Raw genomic sequence first — 22,648 nt, 5'->3', positions numbered from 1 at the left:
CTCCCACCCCTACCTTCATCTTCCCACTCATACTCCTATGAGGAATGGGTAGACTGCTTAACATTAGCACGCACTGTAACTTTATTACACACCAGGTTATGTAGCACTCTCAGAATCTTACAAGAAATGTTAAATATTCTTTGGTTAACTCATTGGTTGGCTCCATATTTGCTGTATGCCATCCGCTGTAAATTACAGTAATGGTTTTATTGCATATTACAAATGGTCACTAGAAGGCTCACTGGGCTGATTATTTTTTAATGCTGTTTATTCTATAAAATGTGTAAAATTATTCAGGAGGATGTGCAAAAGGGTTTGGCTTTTCTTTTTAAATGAAAAAATCCTAGGTTCCAGGCTAACACTGAGCCTACTCAATACAATTTACTTGGATTTATTATATTTATATTTTTTTTCTCCAAAATGCCCAAAACTACACTAAACACTACTATATCTGCAGAATTTTATTTTTAGAGATAAAGATTTGGAAAAAGGCATCTAAATCATTTTTCTTAATCTGATTTTTCTAATGTTGATACTAAAATAAGACAATTGGTTGCCACCAAGTTTTGTGCAGAGAAATGATCATTTGTATAACAAATTTAAAGCCTGATGCAGTTTCATATAACCAATATAATCAAACCCCTACTAGTATTCCAATAGAAACTGTTATAGCCATCGCTAGAAAGACAAGCAAGGCATTTCTTTGACAAGCCAGACACTAATTCCTAGTCTCAGCACTGGTCACTCAAGAGCCTGATCTCGTGAGTTCCCATTGCAGTTAATAGAAAGTCTCCATTGACTTCATCGGGCTTTTGACCAAGTTCTGTAGTTGACAATTGACACTGCAAAGAGGATATTGGTAACACTACTCTTTCAGCACCTTATAATAGCATTAAATTCCTGCTCTGGGATGCAGTGATATGTCTTATCCTCCCAGACACAGGTTAAAAAAAAAAAAAAAAAAAAGCCCCAATCTTGCAAATCCTTAGGTGGAGTGCTTCAGAATATCCTTGCTAGTTGTAAACGTTTGCAGGACAGCAACATATGTTCTTATTCATGCAAGGAAAGAAGCTTTTGAATACGAGATAATGAGGGGTTGACGGGAACAGCCAAGTTTCCCAGGACCTCAAGTCATTATAACCAGAGAGCTTTCAATCAGCAGAAATCAGTCCATACTCCACATGTGGTGGCCCAAGAGAATAAGCAGCAAACACCACACTGGCATTTCTGACTCTGGTGGCATGAGTATAAATGAAGGCCCCCAAAGCTGCCAAGTCAAAAGCAATGTCTGAGTGGGCTGTAATCATAACAGTTTCTAAATGATGAACCAGTTATTGAGAGACCCATGCTTATTTCCTCACACACAGGTCTGTTAGCATACATACAAAACACTTTAGAGGTCTGTAACACATGTATTTCTAGGTTGTATGCTGGGGCTGCATGTGAGAAAATAAGCATGACTCTCTCAATAATTGTTAGACATGTTTGGGGCGAAAAGGGTAAATACATTTACTAGAGCTTTTTGTGTTGCTGATTTCATCCTTTTCTGAAGAGACAAACTGCTGTGGATTGTAAATGAAAAAGGACAACATGCAGGAGACTAAAGTGATTTAATGAATTAAGTGGTTTCCTTGCTTTTTAGCCTATGCTCCCATTAAATTGGGGTGCATGTCAGGCATTGGCCTATTCAAAAGGAATCATATTTTCTATGTACATAGAGAAAAGGTAACTGTTTTCCTCAATTCTTTCAAGACACAGTTGGGTTCTTGGCTTTTAATATAAAATGTAAAGTAGTCAAAAACTTGTGCAGAAAATAAAAGGATTTCACAAATTGGAAAGGACAAGTTTTCTCTTGATAGTCAAACAGTTATGATGTAAAGCGGTCTCATTAAATCATAAGTACTTTAACCTTTTCTTGAAAGAACTGGAAGATTTAAAGATTTATAAAGAAATTTTGCCTAAACTAGGAAATGACTCATATTTGACATGTATTGAAATGATAATGCTGATTTCAATAGGCACTCTAAGAGCATTTTGCTCCCAGGAGAGTAATTCAGTCATGGTTACCTCTTTGCATTTAGATTTTAAACTTTCTTACTAAAGCTTTTAATGTGCTACTGTCTGCCAAAACATGGCAGAGTTACGCAGATATGATCAGGCAAAATAAAGGTTAGTAAAAAGATTATTTTTATAATTGCAGACACTAACTATGCAACAAACACATCAATCTGACATGTTCTCCAGAACCTCCTGTTTCAGCAGACTTGGATGCATCTATGGAATCCTTATTTAAATTCCATCTTTAATTTGTTAAATAAATCTTGAACTATCAAAGGGAAAAATGTGGGACTCTGAACAGTGACTATGATAAGAAAAATATAGAGAGCTATTGATACAAAGATCTGTAGATCTAAGGTTAGCATCGCTATGAGGCAAAAGTAAAGCAGTTTGGGTGCATGTGTTGTGCATTGTTATACTTTCAAATGTTTTGGTTTCTTTTACATTCATTTTTAACTATGAATTTTGTGGGTTTTCATTACTACTTTTGAAAACTTATATTCTTGTAACTTTCTTTTATACTCCACCTCAACTCTATTATACACCTTAACAGAGTTTTGTGTCTGGGAATATATACCTAAATGAGAGATGCAATGAATACTAGTAAATCAACACAAAACATATAGAATTAACTCCTACAGTTTTCCCAGACCTTAAAGACTTGATCTTGCATCTGCTGAAATCAATGAGAGTATTCCCATTAACTTCAAAGGGAAAAGGATATAGCTCTTTTTTTAGTATACATTAGTTACAAACCAAAGAATCACAACTGTACGCCTGTTCTATGTAGACAATATTTTTAAAATGTAAAGTAAGCACGGCACATCTTGGCTAGAGAAACATTAGTTACTTTTTAATTATTTTTTTTTAAGTGTAACAGTCCACATTCATTTCTAGTGTAACTCAATAGTTCAGTTGACTTCAGTAGAATTATACCAGGGATGAGTTTTCCCCCAAACACTTGTTCTTTATACTCAGTAAAGGAATAGCTAGCCAAATATATCTTGATTTTAGTAAGGTTTTTGACACAGTCCCACCTGACATTCTCATGAGCAAACTAGGGAAAAGTTGTCTAGAGGAAATTACTATAAGGTGGGTGCACAACTGGTTGAAAGACCATACTCAAAGAGTATTTATCTATGGTTCACAGTTAAACTAGTCTCATAGTGATAAGTCTTGGGTCCAGTACTATTTAATATTTTCATGTATGAGTTGGACAATGGAGTGGACAGTATGCTTATAACATTTGTGGATGATACCAAGCTGGGAGGGGTTGCAAGTACTTTGGATGACAGGATTAGAATTCAAGAGGATGACAGGATTAGAATTAGAAGTCCAATTTGATAAATTGGACAATTGGTCTGAAATCAACAAAATGAATTTCAATAAAGGCAAGTATTACGCTTACGGGAAAATATCTAATGCACAACTATAAAATGCAGAATAACTGGCTATATGGAGTACTGCTGAAACAGATCCGGGGGTTATAGTGGCTCACAAATTGAATATAAGCCAATGTGATGCAGTTGGAAAAAGGCCAATATCATTCTGAGGTGTGTTAACAGCAGTGTTGTATGCAAGACACATGAAGTAATTGTCCTGTTCTACTCGGCACTGGTGAGGCCGCATCTGGATTACTGTGTCCAATTCTGGGTGCCACACTTTAGGAAAGACATGGAGAAACTGGAGAGAAACAAAAGGACAGAACAAAAATCTTTAAAGGTTTAGGAAACCTATGAGGAAAGACTAAAAACACTGCACACATCAGTCTTCAGACAAGAAGACTAAGAGGGGACCTGAGAACAATCAAATGTGTTAAGGGCTATTATAAAGAGGACTGCGATCAATTGTTCTCCATGTCCACTGAAGGTAGGACAAAAAGTAATGGGATTTAATCTTCAGCAAGTGAGATTTAGGTTAGATATTAGGAAAATCTCTAACTCTAAGGCTAGTTAAATTGTCTAACAGGCTTCCAAAGAAGGCTGTGGAATCCCCAATATTGGAGAATTTTAAGAACAAGTTGGATAACACCTCTTAGAAATGGTCTAAGGGCACATCTTCACTACCCGCCAGATCGGCGAGTAGCGATCGATCTATCAGGGATCGATTTATCGCATCTAGTGTAGACGCGATAAAATCGATCCCCGATCACTCTGCCGTCGACTCCAGAACGGCACCGCAGTGAGAGGCTAAAGCGGAGTCGACGGGGGAGCGGCAGCAGTCGACTTGCCGCCGTCCTCACAGCCAGGTAAGTCGATCTAAAATATGCAACTTCAGCTATGCTATTCGCGTAGGTCGACAACCCCTCCCCCCCCCCATAGAGTAGACCTAGCCTAAGTTTACTTGGTCCTGCCTCAGCACAGCAGGTTGGATTTGATGACCTCTCGAATGGCATGGTTTTAATATTTCAAAGGGTGGTTCTTCAGGGTTAGCTGATTCTGTATAATATTCCCCTTTTTGTGAGAGGGCATCAGCCTTGCCATTCTTGTTGCCTGAATGATATGTGATTGTGAAATCAAATCTTGAGATGAGCAGGGCCCAACCCAACTGCCACTGATTTGGTACCTTGGCAGATCATAGGTATTCTAGATTCTTATGGTTGGTTAAGACTAGGATGCGGTGTTTGGCCCCCTCAAGGCAGTCTCACCAAGTCTCAAAATCAAGCCTTGATAGTGAGTAACTCCTTGTCTGCTATTTCATAATTGCATTTGGGTGGGGTGAGTTTTTGTGGAAAATACACACATGGATGAATCTTGCACTGGGCATCGCTCGTTGGGATAGTACTGCCCCGATGGCTACATCAGAGGTGTCAGTCTCAAGGACAATGGGTTGGTCAGGGTGGACCCCCCAGGGCACATGAGAAAGCTATCTTCAGGCACTCAAAGGCCTGGTGGGCCTCCTGGGGCCAAAGAAACCTTGCACGTTTATAAAGGATGGCAGTTAAGGGCTGTAACCTTTGAGAAGTTCAGAATAAACCTCCTATAAAAGATGGCAAACCCCCACGGACCTTTGGATGGTTCAAATGCTCTGGGGTTCGGCCTAAAATCAAATTGAAGATAGACTACAGATGGACCCTCAGAAGGTATGTACTGACAGGATGAACCCCCAAAATTTGATGGATGATTGGTCAAATATTCACTTTTCCAGTTTTGTAATAACGCATGCTGGCACAGCATGGGTATAGTGGTCATGGCTTGCTTGACTATGAGAATAGATTAAGATATTGTTTAGATATGCCACTACAAAACAGTCTAGGATATCTTGAAATATGTTGTTGATCGGGTGCTGGATGGCAGCAGGAGCACTAATGAGCCCAAAGGATATTACCAAATATTCTAAGGGCTAGTCTACACTTACTGGGTATTTCGACGGCTGCGGATCGAAGTTCCGAGTTCGATTTATCGCGTCTGGTGTGGACGCGATAAATCGAACCAGGAAGTGATCCCCGTCGACTGCGGTACTCCAGCTAGACGAGAGGAGTACCGCGAAGTCGACGGGGGAGCCTGCCTGCCGCGTGTGGACCGCGGTAAGTTCGAAGTAAGGTATGTCGAATTCAGCTACGTTATTCAAGTAGCTGAATTTGCGTACCTTACTTCGACTTGGGGGGTAAGTGTAGACCAGGCCTAAGTGTCCATGCCCCATTCTAGAAGCGGTCTTCCACTCATCCCCCATCCTGATTCAAACTAGATGCTCCTCTAAGGTCCAGTTTGGTGAACACTCAAGATGACCATACTAAATTCAGGAGCTCTGGGATTAATGGTAAAATGTATCGATTGCACAAGTCTCAAAGAGCCATCAGGTTTTTTCCAGAGAAAATACAGGGGCACCTACAGTTTTAGCTAGGTTTTACCGGAGGTGCTCCCTTCATGCTGCTAGCTCTGCTTTGGACATAGAATTTGTATGCCTGAATAGAACTGTGGCTCTAGGCTGAAGGTCAATGGGGCAATCATAAACATGATGTGGGGGTAGCGAGTGTGCGTTCCATTTTTTGAAAACATCCTGATAGTCCTTTGTACTTCACAGGAAGACGTGGTCCATCATGCAGGATTGATGTTTCTAGGTACAACAGGGTTGCCATCACATGGGGGAACATCTGGTTTGCTCATGAAGGGGAACCCCCTGGCTTGGTTTCAAGGGTTTTGAGTTCTTGACTGAGAAGACAATTCTCCCTAAAAAAGCTTGACAGGAAGGCAGTGATGTGTTGGGACCACAGAATATAGGGATCATGACGGATGAGCCAAGGTGCCCCTAAAAATCAGGGTGAAAGAAAGTAGGGGTAAACCATAGGACTTCCCCATGCTCCCCAGTCGCCACCTGCAGGATCCTCAATTGCAGGGGAATCTGTAGTAGTGTAGATGGATAAGGAACACCTGGGTTAGCATAATCTTGGGGTTTCTTCCTGGTGGTACTCAGGCTCGAGTCTCCGACTGGGTGTGGGGTTAGTCTCTTCCCTGTCATCAGCTTAGCAGTGCGTTTGACAGGACACGTTACCACATTATCTGCTCCTCCATAACAGAAGTGGAGTTCTCCTGTCTTCTGTGCTCTCGTTCACCCAGTGACAGGCAGGTATGTTGGTATGGCTTGACCAAGGCTGAGCTCACTTGGGCCCTGAGGGCTAAGCTTTGAGTAAGGGTGAGAGGTAGGTCCTCCTATGTTCCAGTTTCCATTCATGCAGTCTGGTGTCTATCTGGATGCCCAGGTCCATGAACGCCTCTAAACTGATGGTGGGGAGGTCCACCTGTGCCTGCTCATATTTTAGATCATCGGATTTGGCTTGGCCTTTGCAAAGGACGAATACAGCATTATTCCAGGAAGTGTCTATGGCCAAGCATCTGACCTAGGCAACAGAGGAAGGACTAACCTCTGGGTTCACCTAAGCTTTGGTAAGGCAGTCTCTGCCATGCAGACTTTGTGAGGGTCATCAAAAATAATGGCAAAGGCTTATATGAGTCCCAGTTGGTCAGTACTGGGTTATTCTGTTCCAAAAATGGAGAGGCCCATGACAGGTCCTCCCCTGTGAGCAAGCTCAGTACTAGCTCCATCTTAACTTGATCTATGATGTACTCCTGGGGCTGAAACATAAACAGAAGTCTGCAATAGTTAATGAACCTGCAAAACTTACTGCAGATACTACCATCTCTCTTCTAGCAAAGGAACTCTGGGGCTAGTCACACAAGTTGGTGTTATAAGAGAAGCCGAGTGGTTACCCACAGTCGCGCTGAGCACTGTAGCTTGCTCCTGCAAGGAACAATTTCCTGCCTGCAGTTATCATACTTGGTCCCTCCGTTTCTGGCTGGAGGGTAGCCATCGGTTCTTGTGGACTCAGAGGCCCCTGGGCGTGATAGCAGGGCTAGAGCTCCAGCAGTGTCCATACTCAGTCAAGAAGTTCAACAAGAAGTCCCAGAGGAGACGAGGTTGGCCTGAGAAAGCTATCAGGGCCCGTAACATGGGCTGTTTGACCTAGTGGTCACAGCCAGGAGTAGTGTTGGGGTCATGGTCACGCCAAGGGGCAAAGCCAGAATCAGCAACAGGAGTCAGGACAAGGAACAGGAACAGGCAGGAGGCATGGTAGCAAGAACAAGGTCAGATAGGAGGAACAGGAGCAGGAGCCAGGCAAGGAGGCAGCGATTTGGTCTCAGAGCTCTGAGCAGCAACAGGCCTAGCAATTAGTTGCTCAGACAAGGGATGGGACAGGAACAGGAAATTTTATACAAGTGGTGTTTAATCAGCGGTCTGTTGTTAGTCATCTGACCCCACGGAGTCATTGGGTGTAGCTTCTAGTGGTGAGGTACTAGCAGCAGTTCCCTTATCAGCCCTCACAGCTCAGTGGTACAGAGGGTAAGGCTCCCATAGCCCCCCAAGCCTGGGTTCAAAACTCATGGCACCTAACAAATATACACTTCAAAATCAAGTTGGTTGGCGAATGGCACTGAACTTTTTCCATAATGTTCAAGCAATCAGATCAATCTTGAGCCTTGTCTTCACTACAAAATAAAAGGTGTGTATTTAAGTTAGCTAACTCCAGTTAATATCCTAGTGAAGACAAGGCTGTAGTTTTCACATGAGTTAGAGTATTGGGGAACCTGGGGTTTAACGCGACGCTCTAACGCATGTGAAAACAGACAGACTGCCTTGTCTCCACTAGGATTTTAACTTGAGTTAGCTAAATTTGATTTAAGAACACTCCATCTGTCCGCCCCGTGTAGACAAAGCTTGAGTCTGCTGAGGTTTCTGGAAACATCCAGTCCGCTACTCGACATAAATAATTGGTTTAAAAGGTATTAGCAGAGTCTCGCCCATACTAACATTACTGCCTCTCTTTTCTGCATTCACACTCCCCCCCCCCCCCAATATTGGTAACTTGCCACCTTCCCATCCCTGCAAAATAGTAAAACTAGTTCCTTTTATCATTTCCCGAGAGTTACATAAATGTAGGGACTACAAAAACATTACCAAACTAAAGGCCTCAATGCACACTGCCTGGAGATCAAAAGCCACATCTATTCTACAATATATCGAACAGGCTGCTGACATTATCATCCTTTATAGGAAGTTGTGGCCTACAGGTCGCAGTATGCAAGGCTCTATGCTGATCTGAGCATTGCAGCAAAGAATTCAATCAATAGTCTCCCCAAGTCTCAATAGATTGTACTTCCTTATTAGGGTATGTCTACACTACCCGCCGGATCGGCGGGCAGCAATCGATCCAGCAGGGATCGATTTATCATGTCTAGTCTAGACATGATAAATCGACCCCCCCCCAGTGCTCTACCGTCGACTCCTGTACTCCAGTGCTGAGAGAGGCGCAGGCAGAGTCGACTCACCACGCTGAAGACACCACGATCTAAGTACGTCGACTTTGAAGTTGCGTAACTTAGATCAATCCCCCCCACCCCCGTGGTGTAGATGAGGGCTTAGAGAGGAGGGCGGCCACAAGCTGCATTACTAGAACTGCACTGTGGATAGCTCTGCCTCGAACAAATGAAGGACTAAATGCTGGGAAGCTTTTTTTTTTTTAATTTCAAATTTAAACCTTTTTTTTTTTTAATAAAGAAATCTGGTCCATTTGCTCTTCACTTGGCTATCCCAGCCTTTAGCAGCTTCTGACGCTAGTACAAAACGTGGCTGACAGTCATAGCAGTAATATAGCACCCTTTGAGTGTCTGAAGTGTAAAGTTCATTGGTTCTACCTTAAGATCACTCTTTTAATCCAACAGACAAAATTTTATTCACCCTACTATGCTGTCATTTCAGAAGAAAGAAAACTGAAAAAAAAAATCAAGGACAGCTTGGATACTTCTATGAGTGAGGAGGATCAGCACTACAAATGCAAATCACAGTCAATACTATTTAACAAGTTGCAAGAATGCATTGAAGCCATTTCTTGATTGTATCATTAACCAAGTAAACTTAAATAGTACAGGTAAAATAAACTAACTGAAGAAAAACATTTCAATACAGGACAATTAGTGTTGATGAAGTTATTAATTGAAGTTGGATTAAAAACAGAATTTAGTATGGTCTGTTGGGAATTCTAAGATATGCAACTAATTGAAAGTATTTTAGTTTCTGTTGTATTTGTTGACTGATTTTTGTAAATACATTTAACAAAAAACCTTGCTTGAACCTCACAATCTCTTTTAAATCATTAAAAAGTTAATATGCCAAGGAAAAATTAATTTTTAAGTTGCAGGGGCTTTGTCTTTATAATTGTGTATGACACTTAATACAAATAAAAGTTCAGTGTTGTAAATGTACTTGCTCTGACCCTGACCCTGCAGAGAGTTCAGCACATGCTTAACTTTGCACATTATAAGTAGTTTGTCTCAAGCAACAGAACTATCCACAGTGCATAAACTTAAGCACATGCATATGTCTTTGCAGGATCGTGGCCTTTGTGCCTATATTTGAGTGAGATGTTGCCCTCTAGAGGCTATGATACTTACTACTAGTAGGAGTTCTTCTCTACCTCCAGTGCTAGAGCTTTGAGTTTGTGGGGCTTTTAGTCCCGCTTCACTAGGTTAAATGTGTGCAGTTGTGACAATGCTAAATTAGGGTTTATTTCAAAATCTGTCCCCAAATGTACTCAAATTACTTACATTTACTTTAAGGGCCTGATCCTATAATATTCCAAGAACTCCCAACTCCTGCAGGATCCCCCAATTTACCATTAATATTTTCCCTACAGTTTGGGTGCTTGTGCAGATATACCACTCTCACATTTCCTGCATTTAACCAAATGTGGCTTTTTTTTATTTTACTCACCTGCACGCTAAGATGAATCCATTTCCTCACAAGAATTCTCCCCAATGTCATTACTTTTATTGGCGGCTGCAAACCATTTACTGTGTGATAATAAAACATGGTCTCTTTTTCGGAGACTGTGAGTTTGAACACAGTCTGCCCATCAACGGCCTTTTCCATCACACACCTTTGGAAATAACCAAGAAAAACAACATAAGGTCAGAGGCACACAGACACACTCAAGCCAAGGTGCTATGCAGTAAAGTGATGCTAACCAGAATGTATTAAAATAAAATGTTAAAAATACAACCTGAGAGGATGCTCAGTGGCAGAGGTGTCACAGGATATACTACGCATAAGGAAAAATATTCCTGCTAAAACCCCCTATAACTTGAAACTTTATTTGCAATTTATTCCCCACAGTCTCACTTCCTTTCTTCATGGATCTATGACAGAAAACATGGTGGCTGGCTATAGTCTGTAAAACTAATATTGAAACTTCTGGCTCATTAGTTTCTTTGCTGTACTTTTCCTACAAAGCTGCACAACACTGCATCCTGATAAGGCACTAAGCCACTAGCACGCTTTCTTTTAATTTTAATAAAGTGGATATATGTGCCAGAAGGTCAATATTTTCCCACAGAACAAGTGCAGCACAGTCACCAGCAGTGCAATATTCCCCCACATTGATCTGTAGATATGCCTCAATCCTCTCTAGAGAACCCCCAAGTTGCAAGAAGATTATTCAGTCAATCCTTAGCTTTTCTGCTGAGATTTCAGGTTAGCACCAAATGCAACGTGGACACGGGTGGACAAGGGACTTGACTGAGGCCACGCAAATTCATTTCACACATCTAGCTGTCCAAGTAGTTTTACCACATATAACCATGTTGTCGGAAGCTACGCAGCAGACAATAGGCTACATAAGAGGCTTCAGACAGTAAGGTATTTTAGGCACTACTGAGTGAGCAATCCAAAGCTTTACATTCCATTGTCAATCCATCAAGCCATTCAGGCAGAATTCAACTCACTCATCCATGAACATCTACATGAAGAGCCAGATTCTGAGCTCAACTACACTGGAGTAAATCAGAAGTTACATCAGTTTTACACTCATATCTCCATAGACCTCACTGGAGCAAGAGAAATAAGAATTTGTTCCAATATACTTTATTTGCTACTAAATCTCATTCCTTTATGTTGTCCACTCTCCCCTCTACACACAAAAGTATCACAGCAGCTGGCTTATTGGTAAAGGTACCTTTGTCATTAACTGACTCGCATTTAAAACCACTAAGGGAAAAATAAATGGATTTTGACTGTTACTCTTTTTAGCCCCCAGGGATGTTGTCAATAAAATTTACTTGCCAAACACAGACTCCTATTTTCCAAGCTTACTAAAAACACATTTCTTAATATATTGTTGATTGGTCTTCTCACTGTTTTGTTTGCCTGTAAACATGCTAGTTTTGGTAGATAATCAATGTGAGGGAAGGCACAGCTAAGTAGCAAAATATTTAGGAACTGGATTTACCCAGTTTCTGGATAAACAATAGTTGGATAATCCAGGATTTGTTTATTTTACTTATCTAAAACAAACACCCCCCACATTTTTTTTTATCCCCACAGGTGTCATGACTTTAAGAAGGGAAGTGACCTTGAGGTACTGAATTTTGAAAACTGGAAATTACAGATATTAATTGTGACCCACCCGTGAAAAAAAGAGGAAGAAAGTGAGGTGTGTGTGTGAGGGAGAAATCATGTCAATAAAGGTGAAATAGGCATAACAGTATCAGTTCTGGTTAGGAATGGTACTTTGCATTCCAACCAGACCTTTAAAAAGGAACAGCCATTCTCTGTGACTGTTCCAACTTCCTGGTAAAACACATCCCCAGGGAGTTACTTCCTGACTCCGAAATTCTTAGAATGCACACCTCTCTGATACTCAAAAAGAAAATAGCATCCAGAATGTGTATGGTGTTGTGGGGGAGTGAGAAGGGAAGAGAGGACAGACCAGGAAAGGGTGGTGGGGGGGGTGATCACTGCTTTATTGTCCAAAAGCAGAGAAATGCAAAGCTTTTGAAATTACAGATGCAATCATTACACAAAGACAACTTTCTATATTATATGGAATCTCAGTGTTTCTCTTTTTTCTTGCTATTCTGTCTTCAGTTTCTCAAAATGCTAACTTAAAAGGGGGACCTATAAATATAAATACAAAACATGTATGTTAACAGAACATGAAGATTGTAAACTTAGTAAATACACATTCAACCTTAATTCTGCATCTTTGGGTGCATATTTGTCTTTCTATTATGGAGTCTTCCGGTCTCTCAACATTACATTCCTGGGTTCTATTCCTAGCTCTGGGAGCAAAGTGGGATCAAGTGGTTAGAGCACATTTCAAACAGCACAGGCAAGCACACAGATTTGGTAGATTCATTCTGAAAGACAGTGTGGAAAAATGGATGAGACTTGGGTCTGTTATATTTGAGATCAGAGTTCTATTCCAACACTGCCTGAAGTACTTGGGTAAATTTTCAGTTAAGCTAGTTGTAAAATGGGTGACTAATACTTTCCTGTCTCCTTAAATGTTGCAAGGCAGTTGTGTGAAGCCTTGGTCAGTTTGGCTCCCACTTCAGTGCACCTTCTGTTAGGGCAAATGGGGTTTCGAGTGTCTCTCTGTCCTATAAAGATTTTTTTCTGAGACACAGGCAGGGCCTGCTACTGCTATGAGCATGTAAGGAAAGGTTCACTACACACCCAGTATAACAAAATGGAAAAATGCAGTTCTGTCAGCTTTGGTGATGTTGTCTTTTGTGTGGTGGACTACATGCCTGCTGAGTCAGACTTCAGAGCCTGTTTGTGTGTCACTAAGCGGTTGACTGGCCTTCTGTGTGACTAGGCTGGTCCAATGTGTCTGTCTGCACAATACTCCAAGCACTCCCTCTGTCTGATGATGTGCTGAGCTTTTGTTCCAAGTTCACTCTGCTATACCACCAGTTTGTAATCAACCATGGTCTAGCAGCGTAACATACATGTATATGTACTGAACATCTATTGCCAAAGTCACAGAAACTGCTGGTATCCAATACAAATATTGAACAGAAACATTAAAATTAGGATTTTAAATTGTAAATTTCCATGATATTCCACAACTGAAGGCACTAGATATGCCCCTTGTGTCGTCATTTATGCTTCTGCAGAATGAATGCAACATAAGGAGGAAGCCAATGAAGAACCAGGCATAAGATCCTGCCTATGACTGCTATTATCTAACAGAGGTCCTGGTTCGGCAAAGCACTTAAATACATGCTTAACTTTAAGCAGATGATTAATCACATGAATTTCCATGCAAGTAGTCTCAGTATCACAGAGTTACTTCAATGGGATTACTAATCTGTTTAAAATTAAGCAAATGCTTTACTCCTGAGGGCATTCTGTGCCAAAAATAAAAATTCTGCACACATTTTAAAATTCTGCAAATTTTATTGTCAAATAAATGTGGAGGCTCCAGCATGGCACTGGAGAGCACAGGCCACTGGCAGCACAGAGGTGGGAGATCACTGTGCAGCTTCCCCCAGGACACCGTCTCAGCAGTGAGGCTGCACCCAACCCGGACACAGCACAAGGACTGGGCCTCCCCCAGAAACACCCCAGAGCCCTGCCCCTCTGTGCCAGGTACACCAGATGTGGGCAGGCAGGCTCAGCAAGGTAGGATCCAAGTGTGAAGGGGCTTAATGTGGTGGGTGTAGGTTCAGAGTGTTCTATGTGGGGCAATCTGGGTGCGGGGGGCTCAGTGGGGGATCTGGATGCACATTCGGGGGTTCTGGGTGCAACGATAATGGGACTCTGCAGGGGGGGTCCAGGTGAAGGTGGTTAGGGCTCAGCGGGAGGGTGTGGGGGGATACAGCTCAGCAAGGGGGTTGGGTGGTGAGGGACTCAGTGGGGGAGTCCAGATGCAGCTGGTTGGAGCTCGGCGAGGTGGGGATCCAGGTGTATGTGGCTCATTGGGGTGGTCCAGGTACAGGGGGAGTGGGGCTTGTCAGGAAGGGTTCTAGGCTTGGTGGGAAGGTCTGGGTATGAGGGGGGTCTCCCCCTGAGGAGCCATGGGTACAGGAGGCATGTGGGGGAAGCAGTTTGCAGAGCGTCCTACAGAAGGAGGAGAAATCAGGGGGTGGGTCTGACACAGCCCCGGATGCCATGCAGCTTTTTCCCCAGCTCAGGCAGGGCTAGAAGCTGAGCCTAGCGCAGGGTAGGAGCCACTAGCCGGGTCTTCCCCAGTCCCGCCCCCTGCCTCACAGTGATTTACCTGGGCACCCGAAACATACTGCTGGGGAGAGTTGTATGACTGCTCTTGTGGCTTCCCTTTGCTATCCCATCAGAAAGTCATTTTTCTGTGGGGAAGCAAAGAAATCTGTGGGGGGACATAAGTTCTGCACGTGCACAGTGGCGCAGAATTCCCGCAGGAGTAATACTTGAGCACTTTGCTGTATCAGGGCTACAATTATTCCTTGAGATCAAGTTGAAGGAGCTTTACATTTGGTTCTGTCTGAAGGTTCTATCCTTATAACCATGTCATCTGTATGTATGTAGACATTGGTTTGTTACAGAGCAGCTCCCCAGGTTGGACTTTAACGTCTGTGGATTTCAGATGCTCAAGAGACACTGGTCTTTACAGGTACCGTATGTAATATACGGTCACAGTAGTTAAAACCTATAACTCCCTGCAACTGTATCACAGCTGAGTTTCTCCTTTAGCACAAGGGGTAAAGACCTGCACTTTTGTTGCTGTAGGTCTCAGGTTCAACCACTGATTTTGACCACAAGATCAATACATGTATGTGGTCCCCAGCTTAAGGCAAGGGCTTAAATGTAATTACGCATTGCATCTTAACATGTTGTGTGCTTAAAACACCATAGCTCTGCGATGCTGTATGAAAATCAAGAAGTGAAAATGACTAGAAACAAAAGAAAAAAAATATTCTAGTGTTTTTTGTCTAAGCTGAGTAAAGTACAAATATATAAACAATCACTATCTATAATGGTACAGAGGAGCATATTAGATTTTAACATTCCAAAGATATGGAAACATTTTATTTTTAATGTATGTTCACCATGAACATATTCTGCTTTTCGCATACTATACTTTAAAGGTCAGCTGCAAAGAGAAAAACTTTGGGACTGAGCTTTTCTTTATGATGTATAAAGGCAGCCTGAAAGGCTGGTATTTTTTAAACAACCTGCTTGTGTTTTACATTAGATTCAGGTCCTCTCCAGGCTGAAAGACTGATAGGAGAACTAATATAATGATATCACGTTTTCTAGACGAGTGAAATTTAAGCAATTGAAACAAGAAGCAATTTTTAGTCAGTTTTTAAAACTTCATTTTTTAACACTTATTCAAACTTCAATGACTCACATTTGGAATAAAATAAGCCTTTGTTAAAAGGTTTAGCACCTTTCAAATTCAATAAACATCTCTCAACCTTTCACCAACAGAATATGGTCCACTAAGAGATATTACCTTATCCACCTTGTCTATCCCTAAACCTGGAAGCAATCCTCCAACAAAACGGTGACAGCCAGACTTTATACTCCTGATATTTCTACTTTTTTTAAAGCAGGGCAGGGGGGTTAATGTTAAGTCATCTTCATCCATCTTAAAAACAAAGCAAAAAAGGGCACAACCCCCCTTTTTTTTTTAATTTACAAATATTTAAAAAAAAGTTTATATAAATTATGATCCAATACATTTAACTGAAAAAATGAATATGGGTTTGTATATAAATATCTCCATTGAAATTAATGGCATTACTCATGAGTAAACACTGCAGGAACAGACTTCATGTGCCTTAATATTTGAAGAGCATGAAGCCCCAATCTGAAATATAATTTTTAAAATGTCTTACAGTTTCCTACAATGCACCTTTGTTAAATGTTTAATAGCACAGTAATAGCAGCCTTGACTACCATGGTTTTTCAGAGCACCATGAAAGTAAACACATGCAACACTACTTACATTACACCTTCTTGCTCAGGTTTCAGCCACACAGTTAATGTAAATGATGCTGCGAGCCTCTGAGAACGGGGAATAGAAAAACAATCCTTGTGATTACGAAAAATAAAACTTAGAGAGTTGATGGAGGAGCCTGGATGTAAATCATTCTTGTCTTCTGAGATACAAGTGCCAAGGCCTGTTGAGAAAAGTGCAGTGTAGGAGGCAGGTGAAGATCTATATGGACACTCCTGAATACAAAACCGCTGGGTACAGGACTGAATACTTTCAACAGCAATAGAACTGTGACAAAAAGTACTTCGGTCTGGCAATCCACACGTTGCTTGAGTTGGCACAATAGACACATTCTTGAAAGCTCCCACATTTTCTAGCTTGGGGAAATGCCCCTGTGAGCTAACCAATGATAAGAAGGCGTAATAAGCTAAGAGTAATGTTTCAATGGCATGAAATAGGAAGCCACCACCCAAGGAAAGAACCAGGCAATTCATGTTTACAAAAAAATCTCCTGCGGATAAAGAATCCCTAAATAAATAATATCATCCATCTCGGCAACACTGCTTTCAAGTAGCGTAGTTCTAAAATGATGCAGAGTTTCATCTTTGGGAAACCAAGGCAGGTTTGCATTCTTGGAGGACACGGATGTTCTTCTGGCCAATGGCACAGAAATGGGTGACCGCCAGCATCTGTAAACCAAGACAAACAAACAGTGTCCATGGGATGAATGCTACTTTCTTTTTTTAATTGAAGATATCCTGTTGGAAATATTAGGGGCCATATTCTTCCTTCAACTTCAGGTCAGTGGGTCAAACCAGCAGTCTTTGAAGTTAAAGGGAATATTGTCTGAGCAGTCTTATTTAACTTGTGGGGGTTTTGTTGGAGTAAAGAATGTAGGATTAGGCCTAATGGAAGTTGCATACATATATCTGATTGCAGAATTTGGCCCAGTTCTATTACGGTAAAAAACACAATTACTTCAAAAGTAATGGGAAAAAATGCTATATTATATAAAAGCACAGTTTAGCTACCAAATATATGGATTTAAGAATTTTTGTTAGTAAAACTTAGAACCTCAAACTTTACAACATAATTTAAAAAAAAAAATCCATGTGCATGTCAGCTCTACAGTTCCGTATTTAAGCTATACAGAATATCAACTATACAGTTCCATATTTAAAGTTCACAGAATGTTCAGCTGTACTATACCAAAAACTGTTCACCTGCACTTATGACACAAAATGCAACACTTAAAAGGTGCATCCCAAGGTTGAATGAAAAATGATATAGTTTAAGTTTGCAAAGCTCTTTGTGTCTTACCCCATTGTCGATTTGACGCAGCTCCTTTTAGCTCACAGTAAAGCTGATTAAAAACATATCACCATCTGTCCTGTGTAAACCTTTTAATAGAAAAAGTCTGCGCTGTTTACGGACACTATAGATATATAATTTGGGTTATATATGGACAGCTAGCACTATTTAATTACAATTGATAAATAAGTTGAGTTACCGTTATTTATTGCATTTCAAAGAAGAGGATACTGCTCCCTCGGTTTGACAATTGGCTCATTGGTAGGAACACTGGCTGCTGTTGCCTGGCAACACCATGCTAACCCCACTTACTCTTAGTAAACAGGCTTTGGCAGCAGGGACACAGACTCACAGGTAAGCACTTTATTAACTGGAGTCGGACAGCAGTCAGCTCTTAAGCTCCTGTAGCCGGGCTAAACTCCTCAGGCCTGCATCTAGTACTCCTTACAGTGGGAGGCACCCAGATCGTAGCCCCACACACAATTTTAAAGTAACAGTACACACCACACACACACACACACACACCTCTTTTTCCCCCTATCTCCCTCATGATTTAAAAAACCAAAAAAAAAACAAAAAAAAACAGCAGATTGTCAAGCAATTTTCCTGTCACTCAAGTTTAAGGGATAAAATATTTAATACAGCAAGTGATGACAACTTGTTCCTCTTTGTGGGTTACAGAGGTTACAAGCATTTAAACTGCTGGAAAACAGACTTTACAATTGGTTTAGTATAGAATCTTTATACTTGGACAGCATGTATCTGAACTTCCTGTAGGTTATGCCACATCTGGCATGTTCTCTGCTGTTTGGGTTTGGAGGGTCAGAGGTTCTGTATGCCCTGTGATGGTACTGCTGTCTGGCCTAGAATAGGTGTTGTCATGCATCCCATCCTTGTTTTATGAGCTCGGATGTTAAGTGAATTCCACAGATGAGGACAGAGGAAGAGTTTCTCTGTTGGACCAATTTAAAATATAGGCAGTTGTGTGAAAGCAGTTAGATTTGCAGAAGACAGGAGTAGAACATGCTGTGACAGAATGTACCCCCGTGTCCACACCCTACACCCTATTGGAACAACCTTCGTACAGTATCATTTGAAAACTCAATTTGCAGGTCAATATTGTCTTGATAAAACAGGTGTGGCAACATTATAATGTGACGTTATAAGATTCTACTGTATAGTTTCAGAGTAGCAGCCGTGTTAGTCTGTATCCGCAAAATTAACAGGAGTACTTGTGGCACCTTAGAGACTAACAAATTTATTAGAGCATAAGCTTTCGTGGGCTACAACCCACTTCTTCGGATGCATATAGAGTGAAACATATATTGAGGAGATATATATACACACACATACAGAGAGCATGAACAGGTGGGAGTTGTCTTACCAAGTCTGAGAGGCCAATTAAGTAAGAGAAAAAAAACTTTTGAAGTGATAATCAAGATAGCCCAGTACAGACAGTTTGATAAGAAGCAAGTGTGAGAATACTTACAAGGGGAGATAGATTCAATGTTTGTAATGGCTCAGCCATTCCCAATCCCTATTTAGCCCTGAGTTGATTGTGTCTAGTTTGCATATCAATTCCAGCTCAGCAGTCTCTCGTTGGAGTCTGTTTTTGAAGTTTTTCTGTTTTAAGATAGCCACCCGCAGGTCTGTCAAAGAATGGCCAGACAGGTTAAAGTGTTCTCCCACTGGTTTTTGAGTATTATGATTCCTGATGTCAGATTTGTGTCCATTAATTCCTTTGCGTAGAGACTGTCCGGTTTGGCCAATGTACATGGCAGAGGGGCATTGCTGGCACATGATGGCATATATCACATTGGTAGATGTGCAGGTGAACGAGCCCCTGATGGTATGGCTGATGTGGTTAGGCCCTATGATGGTGTCACTTGAATAGATACGTGGACAGAGTTGGCATCGGGCTTTGTTACAAGGATAGGTTCCTGGGTAGTGTTAACACATATTCCAAACCGAGGTTTGTTTCCAACAAAAGAATGGGTGCTCTGCTTAATTTGCATTTTAGCAGTAAACAGAGTCAATCAATCAATCAATCAGGAAGGGAAGACAGAGGAAGCTCAAAACAGGTGAGGGGGAAAAAGCAGGGAACATCTTTCCATCTAGAGCTTGTCTCGCGGTACCAATCCAGAAATGTTTTTGAAAAGAGGGACAAACTATAAAAAGGATAGGCAAACACCCCATCTCTCTCTCCCTGCCCAATCACATTCACAGCATCAGAAGTGACAGAGGTAGAAGGAAGGGGTTCTCACCTAAGAAATTTGGTCAGTAAGACTGATAAAAGCATATGGTGAGAAACTTTACTTGAATCTGAACTAATTTAAGTTAGACACCAGTAGAATTTTAACTTTATTTTCTTGTAACCATCTCTGACTTTTATGCCTCATTACTAGTACTCACTTCAAATCTCTCTGTAGTAAATAAATTTGTTTTATCTAATCCAGTGTGTTTAAATTGAAGTGTTTGTTTAACAATGTGAGGTGGCAAGTTGTGAGCATATTATTTCTATTAAAGAAATAACAGACTTCATATAAATTGTTATTGTGTAGGAGAGGGCTGGGCAGTACACAATATACATTTCTGGGGGGAAAATCTAAGACTGGGAGTGCTTTGGGGTCACTTTGCAGTAAAACCAAAGCGAGTAAGAGCCAAATTGTAGGTGGCTGGCTGGCTGCCGCACACACAGTTGAGAGTGACTTGCATGCTAGAGGCTGTTTGTGAGGAGTCCGGGCAAAGGCTATAGCAACAAAGCATTGTAAAAGACACCCCAGGTTAGAGGGCAGGGGTGACACAGCTACTGATCAGTCTGTATTGTACCCTGGTGTGTCACCTGTGCTAAATGCATTTATAACATGATTCTTCAATCATGACATCACCTCCGCATATATGGTTTTATATACACACATTAATGATTACCATGATTTGAAACTTTTATTGGCAATTATAGAATTATTCTGTTTCTTTTTCTGCTGTACGTGATAAATTGCAAATGTTGACAATGTAACTTGTCTATTTTTATATGACTGCAATATCTTGTGTAAATTTAAGTCAAGAACCAGCTGAGATGGGACTGACCAATCATTTGTCTAGCTCAGTCTTTTGAATAAATTAAATTGACTCATGCTTAGAATGAAGCATGTCTGTCCATGTCATCATAAGACAAACACCGGTTATTATGCCAGGTTTGTAGTGCATATTCTATTCCTCAGTACATTTCCCTCTCTGCATGGAAACTCTAGATACCAGTGTTGACAGGGCACACAAGTGTGTCAGTTTTGGTATGAATCATTTGTCTGTATAGCATGGCAGTGTTAAGATGCATCCCAGTCCATGAATACCAGTCTCATGTTCTCATCAATAAGCCTGTCATGAGGGAGTTGATCAGACATAGCTCTGGACAGAGCAACTCCAATTAATTTCTCTCCACCCCATAGTTAAGCAACTGCAAGGTTATATCTTTGCAGTTGAAGTAACATGGGTTGCAACCAGGTTGATATTTTCCCCAACAATTTAGTCAAAATAGTCTCAAGTGGCTTGTGACCTGACTGCACTTGGACCTCCACTCCGGCTCTGTACTGATGGAATTAGTTTTGTAGAAAACAAATGCCAACGATTCTCTGTCAAAATTCTTAATGCATATTTATCAGGTCCTTCATCCTACATGAAATGAGCTCCTAGACCACCACACTTAGATTACATCCACTTAAACAGTTACCTTTTTGCGAGGGTCATAAAATCCAAGTAGTGATGCCAGCCAAAGCGTTGTTTTCAATCACTGTAGTGTGTGTGTGTTCTGGTGGCAGCACTAAGATTGCCAGGCTACAGTCAGTTACTTTGCCCAGAATTTTCAGGAATAGGTATTGTACCATCTCAAGGTATTGTAACATCCCATACTGTGACATGCCCCAGGGTACAATCTGGACCGCTGGATAGCTGTGTCCCCTCAGTTTGCTAACCTGAGGTGCCTTTTACACGGTTTCACTCTGATAGCAGCCACTCCTGGCCAGCTCTCATAGCCTTCAGCATGTAAATTGCCCCCAGCTTTATTGCAAGAGTGCTTCAGCCAGCCTGCCACTCTTGAATTATACTGCAGAGCGACACCAGCAGATGTCCAGTCCCAGATGACTTGTGCCCAGAAATGCACATCTTGTACTGCCCAGCTCTTTCCTTCTAGAGAAGACAAGCCTATAGAAAGTTTGCCATTTCATTAATAGAAAATGATATGCACAAACGCTGTTATCTCCAATGCAGGCTCCCAAACATTTCAAACAATAATAAACTTGTTTTAACTACAGAAAGTGATTACAAGTAATAGGCATAAAAGCCAGAATTGGTTACAAAGAAATAAAAGATAAAATACCCAACTTAACAAGCTAAGTCAACTTGGAGGGGGGGGGGGAAGAGGTTTCTCACACCACATGCTTACAGCAGTCTGGCTGGATCTGTCAGCCAGGGCCCCTCCCCCAGGTCAATGATGTTTCTTTTGTCTTTTAAACATTGTTGATGCTGTGAGTAGAGGTGATGGGAGAGAGAGGACTTCGGGCCCCTGTTCATTTTTATATCTCCAGCTGGGGTTCAGGTTAAAGCAAGTCTGTTCCTTTGCCAAGATATAACTTTCACCCACACCCTTCTTCCTGCTTTTTAAAAAAAGAACACCTCTTAATCAAGTGATAGCTCATTTGATTATGTTGACATCTGGCTGAGGTGTTGACTAGCCTTTTGTCTCTAGGGAACTGGTCTAAAGTTGTTTCCCCAGACTTGGAACATGCCTTAGTAAAGTCATACAGTAGAATCTTATAACTGTACATACAATGTTGCCACATACATTTTACCAGGACAATAATACTCAGCAGATTATGAGTTTTCAAATGATACCACAAGGTATACTTTGTACACAATTTATCAGAGTCTTGTAAAAAGGATGAACTATCACACATACATATTGGCAAGTAGAGCCTTGCAACCGGACCCAAACCCACCACTTGTAGTCAGGTTCCATAGTGTGCAGGT

At 41.3% G+C, this 22,648-nt stretch overlaps 1 protein-coding gene across 1 annotated transcript in view; it reads right to left on the bottom strand.

The window, feature by feature from the left end:
* USH2A (usherin) overlaps positions 1 to 16,809 on the bottom strand; it is a 578,278-nt gene extending 561,469 nt beyond the window's left edge. The window contains exons 1-2 of the mRNA XM_065401740.1: positions 16,325 to 16,809; positions 10,324 to 10,489 (exon numbers count right to left, since the gene is read on the bottom strand). Of these exons, the coding sequence (XP_065257812.1) occupies positions 10,324 to 10,489; positions 16,325 to 16,809 (651 nt within the window). The remainder of the gene's footprint in view (positions 1 to 10,323; positions 10,490 to 16,324) is intronic.
* Between the last annotated feature and the right edge of the window lie 5,839 nt (positions 16,810 to 22,648).

The sequence above is a fragment of the Emys orbicularis genome, chromosome 3, assembly GCF_028017835.1.
Source record: "Emys orbicularis isolate rEmyOrb1 chromosome 3, rEmyOrb1.hap1, whole genome shotgun sequence".
Taxonomy (NCBI): domain Eukaryota; kingdom Metazoa; phylum Chordata; order Testudines; family Emydidae; genus Emys; species Emys orbicularis.
Note: the sequence above shows the minus strand (reverse complement) of the source record. Positions and strands in the feature narration are given on the sequence as shown.